Below are 10629 nucleotides of genomic sequence, written 5' to 3'. Positions count from 1 at the left end.
CATCGCGACACAAGCGCCCGTCATCAGGCGGAACAGGTACAGTTCAACTGATGGGGGGGTCACTTGTGTTGCGACAGAAATGTCGTGATTTATTTTATTTTGTCCCCACGTCGCTCGACCGAAAGAACCTTGAAGAATGTTCTTGGTTCTTTCGGTAAAGTCACTACGTAGAAGGGAAACAATAAAATAATAAAAATATAAAACAATAAAAATTCTCACGACGTTTCGACTACGACACAAGAAGCAATCATCATCAGGTGTGAAAACCACAGCAAGAAATTTTTTAAAAAGTGGAGTTTTTTTAACGTTAGCACCACGGAGAGCGATTTGGCAGTTGTTCAAATGGACGAGTCCATCTATGTTCGGAAAAGAGGAGGGGGGAGAGGAAGAGAATGGAATGCGGTCTGAACAACTGCCAAATCGCTCTCCGTGGTGCTATGTGGTTTTCACACCTGATGATGATTGCTCGTGTTGCAGTCGAAACGTTGTGAGAATTTTATTGTTTTATATTTTATTTATTTTATTGTTTCCCTTCTACGTGGTGGTGACTTTACCGAAAGAACCAAGAATATGAATCCCTGCAGTCACGAAAGCTTTAAATCAAAACCTTGAAGGATGTTTTACAACGTCCGTGTTTTAAACGCGCAAAATAATCACGTTTCCCCAACTTAACACATTCTCAGGAAGCTGTGTGTATATATATATTTAGTTTACACTACGCGCGACGATGTTCAACGCAGCAGCCGCTTTAAAACTCTGGGTTAAGAGCGGCAAAGCCAGAAACTCGGTGCAGGCGGACGCTGCTGCTGGAGCTGAATGAACGAGCGAGCGTCGCAGCCGAGGACGGATTCGACCTTTTCAACATTTCCGAGCAGCGATTCTAAATTTGCCCGCGACCAATCTCCCGCGGGGGGAACTGCTCCGGCGTTCTCTTCGCCAAGTGCCGAGTCCAACACAAACCCCCGTGGGACGAGGCGCGCCGAGGGGCCCTAATCCAGCAGCGGGTTAACGAGTCCCCGAAAATTATCTCTCACGCGACCGATGGAAAAATAACCTGGCACTTCTTAGAAACAAAAGCGGCGAGGAACACACAAAGCCGTCCACACACAGCCCCAAAGATCCCCCAGCCACCGCCGTGTAGCCTTAACAGACTGTTGGGGCAAGTGCTGTTAGCGAGTAGCAGCAGCTATGATGATCCCCCCCGTGTAGCCTTAACAGACTGTTGGGGCAAGTGCTGTTAGCAATTAGCAGCAGCTATGAAGATCCCTCCCCGTGTAGCCTTAACAGACTGTTGGGGCAAGTGCTGTTAGCGATTAGCAGCAGCTATGAAGGCTACCGGCACTGTGGCACACGAGGGTGGGGGGGGGGGTGGGGTGGTCAACACCACGCACAGCCGCCTTTGTCTCCCCAGTGGCGATGTCTTTACATATCGCAGCGGGCACTCATTCGAGGCCAAGTCGACCTAGGGGAGGCCCAGGACCGGTTGTTCAGATGATCGCAATCACTGTGGCGTTGGCCGTGAGCGGGAATGGAACTCGGCTGATCACCGGCGTTGGTAGCGCTGACCGCTCCACCAACCCCCCACCGCTCCCCACCACCGACAAAGAGCGGCCACCGTGGAACGCGACAATTAAATTTTTGATGACATCACCATTGCAATAAGTGCTCCATGGGGCTATTATTGCACACGCTGTGTATGAACTCACTCTGTCTGTTGTTGTTGTAGTATCATCAAATATAGTAACTCAATCTTAACCCACTTACCAATGTGGTATACTTATGTCATAATGATGACAACACTGTATTCTAGCGTAAAAAATATATTTTCCAACAATCTTTTTTTAACACGTTATGTTTCGTCTTGGGTGTAATTGTCCACGCTCAACTGACGTCGTTGGCTGTAAATCTCCACGGTCCCCTTACGTCGTGGCCAAGCCTCGGGGCCACTTCCTGGAGTCGTGGAGTTATTCCGTTACCAGTAGGGTACATTTCATTAAAGAGTGTTTTAAAAAAAAAAGTATTTTAAAATATTACTTATTAATGTAATAACTCACAAACGTAAAAATGTTTACGCACGTGAACTCTGCGTAACATTCCAGTTCCAGTAAAGATTTACAGAACGTAACTTCTTCACTTCAAGTCTAGCACCAAACGCCTTACAATCACCGCAACTCTTTAACCCTTCCGCCCATTGCAATAAGCGATCCACAGAGTTACACGTGTAACAGCTTTACATGTGTAACAGCTTACACATATACACGTGTAAGCTGTTACACGTGTAACAGCTTACACGTGTATATGTGCATGTACATTCACTTCGTCACTTCCCAAGTCTGACATTGCACACGTTAAAATCAACGCACTCTTATTAACGCTTTCCCATGCCACCCATTGCATTGTCCCACAGAGTTATAAATGTAATAACTCACACATGTAAGTACGCCTTAAAATCACCGCAATCTTTGACCCTTCCACCCGTTGCAATAAGCGCTCCACAGAGTTCTAAATGTAATAGCTCCCAAATGTAGAAACTGTTAACGTGTGTAACCTATGCGTACCATCCGGTTAAAGTAAAGATTACAGAACAGTCTTAAAACTTTACTTCCTTCACTTTCCAAGTCTGACATCGTACGCCTTCAAAACCACCACACTGATAATTATCAATGAACCCTTTTACATTCCGGAAACCCCCCAAAAAAAAGGCTGCTCTATGGGTGGAGGCCGGTGGCCAAGTGAAATTGCCCTCCCCGTGCCTCCCTGTGCGGAAAAAACGAACGCCGAACGCTCGCCAGCGACCGGCTTATGCCTCGGTACGGGAGAGGGGATGGGTGAATCAACGAACTCGCCCCAACGGTCGAAGCCACGGGCGGTCGGGATCCCCGGCGGTCGTTTCTCTCTCCTCCTCCTTCGCCCGGCCGTCCGCCTAAACCATGAAGGCCCGGAGCGACGTCTGCACGGCGACGCGGCACACAGGACACCGGCTCAGGGAGAGGGCGCAGTGGCCGCACGTGGCCACGTGTCCGCACGGCACGAACATCGTGGACACCTCGCGCTCCATGCACACCTTGCAGGACAGCCGCTCTTCCAGCTTGTCCAGAAGCTCCTCAGTCGATGGCGCTGCTGTGGACGAAGCGCGCGCAGACGCACGCGGAGACACACGCGGAGACACACAGAGACACACAGACACACAGAGACACACAGAGACACACAGAGACGCACAGAGACACACAGAGACACACAGAGACGCACAGAGACACACAGAGACGCACAGAGACACACAGAGACACACGCGCGCACGCACAGACGCAAGCGCACACACACACAGACGCACACACAGAGACACACCCGCACACACTTTCAGCGGTTTCAAAAAGTGATGGTCGATCATCACCAGACTGCTTACATATGGGGCGCAAAGTTGGCGAGATGTTGACCACCTCGTCTGGTATACATGAGGTCGTGACTCTCACCTGTATCAGACTCTCACCTGGCTCAGACTTTCACCTGTATCAGACTCTCATCTGTATCAGACTCTCACCTGTATCAGACTCTCACCTGTATCAGACCCTCACCTGTATCAGACCCTCACCTGTATCAGACTCTCACCTGTATCAGACTCTCACCTGTATCAGTCTCTCACCTGTATCAGACCCTCACCTGTATCAGACCCTCACCTGTATCAGACTCTCACCTGTATCAGACCCTCACCTGTATCAGGTGAGGGTCTGATACAGTGCGCAGGGATCCGCCGTCTTACCGTGCTCAATCTCCGCGGTTGTACTCTGCGGCGTCTGTCCCGGTAGCGGAGCCTTTAAACCGACAAATAAAGATGAACATCGTCGCGTGTAAGAATCATCGCCGGTGTCACGCAGAAGAACCGACAAAAATGGATAAGTTACGCAAGCGACGACCGCTCGCGTTAAAAACGATCGCGACTTTTTGCACCGTTACTCTGCGCTCGATTTGCAATCGGCGTGTCGGCAAACCAAACGGAACGACAAGAGCCGGCTCTCGATTGTCGCCGCTAACGACGGGGGGCAGGGCAGCTGCAGACGGCTCAAAATCGCGCAGCATCCAAAAAGATAAAATTAAAAAAATTCCGTGGATCTCTATGCCAAAAACACCGATTATCCCCATAGTTATATATAGTTATAGAGTACATTTAATCTGGCCGTCGCCTGATGAAGCTCGTTGTTGTTGTAATTACTGGTGAAACGTCATACTCAGATTCTAAATGTTGTGGCTTGGCTCTCCAACACACCGGTGTGAGCTGTACTAGTATTATACACTATACACTACTATACACTATTATACACTATACACTACTACACTACTATACACTACTACACTACTATACACTACTATACACTATTATACACTACTATACACTACTATACACTACTACACTATACACTACTATACAATACTATACTATACACTACTATACTATACACTACACTACTATACACTATACACTACTACACTACTATACACTACTATACATACACTACTATACACTACACTATACACTACTATACTATACACTACTACACTATACACTATATACTACTATACTATACACTACATTACTATACACTACACTATACACTACTATATTATACACTATACTATACACTACTATACTATACTACTATACTATACACTACACTACTATACACTACTACACTATACATTACTATACTATACACTACACTATACACTACACTACTATACACTACTACACTATACATTACTATACTATACACTACACTATACACTACACTACTATACACTACACTATACACTACTATACACTACACTATACACTACTATACACTACACTATACACTACACTACTATACACTACTATACACTACACTATACACTACACTATACACTACACTACTATACACTACACTATACACTACACTATACACTACACTACTATACACTACACTATACACTACACTATACACTACACTACTATACACTACACTATACACTACACTACACTATACACTACACTATACACTACTATACTATACACACTACTATATTTACAATGAGCATATTGGTAATAAAACCACATTATTTTTGTATTTTTACCCCTGAATGATGAACAACATTTCAAGCTGCCTGCGAAGTTTAAGTTTGAGTCTATTTGTGTTCAAGACCCCTGATAAACTCCATCAAGAGACGAGGATAGTCTCGTCTGTTCAACGACCGGAGTTGACCAAGGTCAACGTTAAAAAACGAAACAAAAAATCGTACGTGCGGCGTGTTCGCACGCCGGCGTTAAACTCGATTTTCCTGCGAAACCAAAAGTTGGCGAGAAAATGTTTTGTTACCGGCGGCCGCATCGACCCGCGGACGAAAGCTTCCCCCTTCTGTCGTCCAACAAACGCGCAGCTGTTCAGCAAACGACGCGGGAAGAGGGGGGGGGTCATTACGTTATGCCGGCTGGGTATAATGTGGTGGATGTATTGGGGAGCACATCACCATCATTATTATTATTATTTATATTATGATCTTATAGTGAGATGGTTGTATTGGGGAACACATTATATTTATTATTTTATCGCGTTTATTATGATTTTGTTATTATCTTATAATGCGTTGGATGTATCGGGGAACACATCATTATTATATAATGCGATGGATGTGTTGGGGAACACATAATTAGTGAATATTTACAGTGAGGGAAAAAAGTATTTGATCCCCTGCTGATTTTGTACGTTTGCCCACTGACAAAGAAATGATCAGTCTATAATTTTAATGGTAGGTTTATTTGAACAGTGAGAGACAGAATAACAACAAAAAATCCAGAAAAACGTATGTCAAAAATGTTATAAATTGATTTGCATTTTAATGAGGGAAATAAGTATTTGACCCCTCTGCAAAACATGACTTAGTACTTGGTGGCAAAAACCCTTGTTGGCAATCACAGAGGTCAGACGTTTCTTGTAGTTGGCCACCAGGTTTGCACACATCTCAGGAGGGATTTTGTCCCACTCCTCTTTGCAGATCTTCTCCAAGTCATTAAGGTTTCGAGGCTGACGTTTGGCAACTCGAACCTTCAGCTCCCTCCACAGATTTTCTATGGGATTAAGGTCTGGAGACTGGCTAGGCCACTCCAGGTCCTTAATGTGCTTCTTCTTGAGCCACTCCTTTGTTGCCTTGGCCGTGTGTTTTGGGTCATTGTCATGCTGGAATACCCATCCACAACCCATTTTCAATGCCCTGGCTGAGGGAAGGAGGTTCTCACCCAAGATTTGATGGTACATGGCCCCGTCCATCGTCCCTTTGATGCGGTGAAGTTGTCCTGTCCCCTTAGCAGAAAAACACCCCCAAAGCATAATGTTTCCACCTCCATGTTTAACGGTGGGGATGGTGTTCTTGGGGTCATAGGCAGCATTCCTCCTCCTCCAAACATGGCATGTTGAGTTGATGCCAAAGAGCTCCATTTTGGTCTCATCTGACCACAACACTTTCACCCAGTTGTCCTCTGAATCATTCAGATGTTCATTGGCAAACTTCAGACGGGCATGTATATGTGCTTTCTTGAGCAGGGGGACCTTGCGGGCACTGCAGGATTTCAGTCCTTCACGAGGTAGTGCAGGGGTCGGGAACCTTTTTGACTAAGAGAGCCATGAAAGCAAAAAATTTGGAAATTTATTTCAGTGAGAGCCATATAATATATTTTAAAAGTGAATTCAACTAAATGTCAGTATAATAAGCCTCTGAATTTATTATTTTAAATAATGTTGTTATAACACTCACCATTAATGCGACTTCTGGTGCTGCATGGATTTGCTGATGTCTTTGTAGTCGGGTTGGTACTTGGTGAGGTTAAGCTTCATGCAAGCGTTGAGGCTTTCATCCGTTAAACGTGATCGTAGGTTGGACTTGATGTTTTTAAGATGTGAGAATGACTGCTCACATGCATACGTAGGCCAGTATCATCCAATTAAAATAATGGACAATTGCTCCTGCAGCCATGAACAGGACATGCGCAGTGAAAAATTGATGGATGGATTAAAACAAGTGAGAATATTTTGTTTTATCTGCGAGCCATATGCAATCATCAAAAGAGCCACATCTGGCTCGCGAGCCATAGGTTCCCGACCCCTGAGGTAGTGTGTTACCAATTGTTTTCTTGGTGACTATGGTCCCTCTGCCTTGAGATCATTGACAAGATCCTCCCGTGTAGTTCTGGGCTGATTCCTCACCGTTCTCATGATCATTGCAACTCCACGAGGTGAGATCTTGCATGGAGCCCCATGCCGAGGGAGATTGACAGTTCTTTTGTGTTTTTTCCATTTGCGAATAATCGCACAAACTGTTGTCACCTTCTGACCAAGCTGCTTGGCAATGGTCTTGTAGCCCATTCCAGCCTTGTGTAGGTCTACAATCTTGTCCCTGACATCCTTGGAGAGCTCTTTGGTCTTGGCCATGGTGGAGAGTTTGGAATTTGATTGATTGATTGATTGCTTCTGTGGACAGGTGTCTTTTATACAGGTAACGAGCTGAGATTAGGAGCACACTCTTAAAGAGTGTACTCCTAATCTCAGCTCCTAATCTCAGCTTGTTACCTGCATAAAAGAAACCTGGGAGCCAGAAATCTTTCTGATTGAGAGGGGGTCAAATACTTTTTTCCCTCATTAAAATGCAAATCAATTTATAACATTTTTGACATGCGTTTTTCTGGATTTTGTTGTTGTTATTCTGTCTCTCACTTTTCAAATAAACCTACCATTAAAATTATAGACTGATCATTTCTTTGTCAGTGGGCAAACGTACAAAATCAGCAGGGGATCAAATACTTTTTTCCCTCACTGTATATATATACATTTCACGGGAGCAGCAGGTGCCAAACGCCTCACCTGGGAAACCACTTTGCGTGCTCATGCCAAGCGCTGTCTCCCAGCGCCCACTCTTGTAGATGACCGTCGCAGCTGAAGCACCTCACAAGATCTCCGTGACCTACTCAAAATAGAAAACACGTTACAGGGACCTCTCCCCTACATATCGACACTGTCAACTTTTCAGAGATAAACAAACCCATCCAGTTGCCCGTTCGGACCGAGAGTCGTAAGTTCAACCGCCTCACAATAGATGGAGGTGGTGGCATCAACATCTGCAGAACGTGAAGAACCAGTGGCATTTACATCTACAGAACGTGAAGAACCAGTGGCATTTACATCTACAGAATGTGAAGAACCAGTGGCATCAACATCTGCAGAACGTGAAGAACCAGTGGCATTTACAGCTACAGAACGTGAAGAACCAGTGGCATTTACAGCTACAGAACATGAAGAACCAGTGGCATCAACATCTGCAGAACATGAAGAACCAGCGTCATCTACATCTACAGAACGTGAAGAACCAGCGTCATCTACATCTACAGAACGTGAAGAACCAGTTGCATCTACATCTGCAGAATACGAAAATCCAGTGGCATCTACATCTACAGAACGTGAATAACCAGCGTCATCTACATCTACAGAACGTGAAGAACCAGTGGCATCTATATCTACAGAACGTGAAGAACCAGCGGCATCTACAGCTACAGAACGTGAAGAACCAGCGGCATCTACATCTACAGAACGTGAAGAACCAGCGGCATCTACATCTACAGAACGTGAAGAACCAGTTGTATCTACATCTACAGAATACGAAAAACCAGTGGCATCTACATCTACAGAACGTGAAGAACCAGCGTCATCTACATCTACAGAACGTGAAGAACCAGTGGCATCTACATCTACAGAACGTGAAAAACCAGCGTCATCTGCATCTACAGAACGTGAAGAACCAGTGGCATCTACATCTACAGAACGTGAAGAACCAGCGGCATCTACAGCTACAGAACGTGAAGAACCAACGGCATCTACATCTACAGAACGTGAAGAACCAGCGGCATCTACATCTACAGAACGTGAAGAACCAGTGGCATCTACATCTACAGAACGTGAAGAACCAGCGTCATCTACATCTACAGAACGTGAAGAACCAGCGGCATCTACATCTACAGAACGTGAAGAACCAGTGGCATCTACATCTACAGAACGTGACGAACCAGTGGCATCTACATCTACAGAACGTGAAGAACCAGCGGCATCTACATCTACAGAACGTGAAGAACCAGTGTCATCTACATCTACAGAACGTGAAGAACCAGCGTCATCTACATCTGCATGAGATTATACAACTTGTAAAGGCCTTCCCCGTGTTTCGTGTACGCACTCTACAACACGCTTGGAACCGACAGGACTTCGCACTCCTATCGTGTTTTTGTAAACTGTTCGTTGCCGTGACGTTCTTACCCCCCATGCCCCGACTGGACATCATGCGAAAAAGAGCTTCACAGCTCAATGGATTCCTCCAGTATAGATAAATATTCTGATTCTGACCTCCCTCAGGTGTTTGACCAAAACTATTAACCAACATTGAAACTATTTTATGATACTAGGTGTTAGGACCATTGAGTTGCTATTCAGCTCTTTTTCAGAGGCGACCACCTGGCATTCACAAACGATAGCTCAACGAAGTGGCTTATCGCATGATAATTTAAACGCAGCCAAATTCTCTAAACGCGTGTTTCTAAATGTGCGAGGAAAAAAACCGGAGGACCGGCAGAAAAAATCCACGCGACCACGGGGAGGCACGAAAATTCCAAATACGCATCAGGCGTCAGGATGGAACCCACCACCTCCTGCCTTCCAGGCGAGGTAGTCAACATCTCCGAGCCACCGTGGCGCTTGCCCCCCAAAGAGCCGCCCCTCCCCCCACAAAACGGGGACGACTACAGCACCGGGGAAGGCCTCCACCCACTTCTACGTAGCAGCAGCAGCAGCGGCAGCAGCAGCACAAACCGTACCGGAATAGTAGAAGCCTGCGTAGGCCAGCTCATGCGGGGACACATTGGTGGTGTACGGCCAGCTCGCGAAAGATCTGATTCGCGCCCCGAACGAACGCATCTCTGGACACAGTGCGGAGTCGGGGCCATCCTGAGTGGCCTGCGGCAACGGGGCCTGCGGGGAAAAGGCACCACCCAGAAACAAACGCAACGACGACAATGGTGACGACGATGACGACTGTGACGACAGCGTCAATGGCGACGACGGTGATGCAGTGAGCTCATCGAATTGTCCCCGCCCTTTGGAACGGCTCCCCAGGAAGCCGTGAGGGCATTGGAATCGTTTTTTTTTAAACGACATCTTCGAAACAAAACCTTTTTAGACTGACCTAAAAAGGTTAAGTCATTTACATGACTTAATACGATTACATCTCCATAACTAGCATAACCTATGCGCATAATTACATCAATTAACATTATTTCGGATAATTACGCATTTTTCCAAATTTTATTTCATTTTTATCATTTTTATTAAAATTTTCAAGACCCGGCATATACAACAGGTGGGGGAATTTATAGAGAAGATAACATTACAGTAGAATCTTGATTTGAATTACAGTAGACTCTGGATGATCCGTGCGCGGTTTATTCGATTTGCAGATGAACCGCACACCTGCGATTTTGACAGAGATTAAGAACTCGTGGATATTCCCCTGAAGTCCAAATAATCTAAAAACAGTTTATACAACATTGGTTAATTCTTGGACGTT

General features: G+C 45.6%; 1 protein-coding gene across 1 annotated transcript; it reads right to left on the bottom strand.

The window, feature by feature from the left end:
- Positions 1 to 761: 761 nt before the first annotated feature.
- On the bottom strand, positions 762 to 9922 carry LOC142909664 (baculoviral IAP repeat-containing protein 7-B-like). Its single transcript, XM_076059785.1, has 5 exons — positions 9881 to 9922; positions 7884 to 7983; positions 5349 to 5409; positions 3758 to 3809; positions 762 to 3120 (listed from the first exon to the last, which is right to left on the bottom strand). The coding sequence occupies exons 3-5, from the start codon at positions 5358 to 5360 to the stop codon at positions 2924 to 2926; spliced, it is 261 nt and encodes an 86-aa protein (XP_075915900.1). The 5' UTR covers positions 5361 to 5409; positions 7884 to 7983; positions 9881 to 9922; the 3' UTR covers positions 762 to 2923.
- Between the last annotated feature and the right edge of the window lie 707 nt (positions 9923 to 10629).

The sequence above is a fragment of the Petromyzon marinus genome, unplaced genomic scaffold, assembly GCF_048934315.1.
Source record: "Petromyzon marinus isolate PM22_M1 ecotype Great Lakes invasive population unplaced genomic scaffold, UKy_Petmar_22M1.pri1.0 PM_G_Scaffold_13, whole genome shotgun sequence".
NCBI classification, from domain to species: Eukaryota; Metazoa; Chordata; class Hyperoartia; order Petromyzontiformes; family Petromyzontidae; genus Petromyzon; species Petromyzon marinus.
The sequence above is the reverse complement of the archived record's forward strand: the minus strand, read 5'-3'. Positions and strand labels throughout refer to the sequence as shown.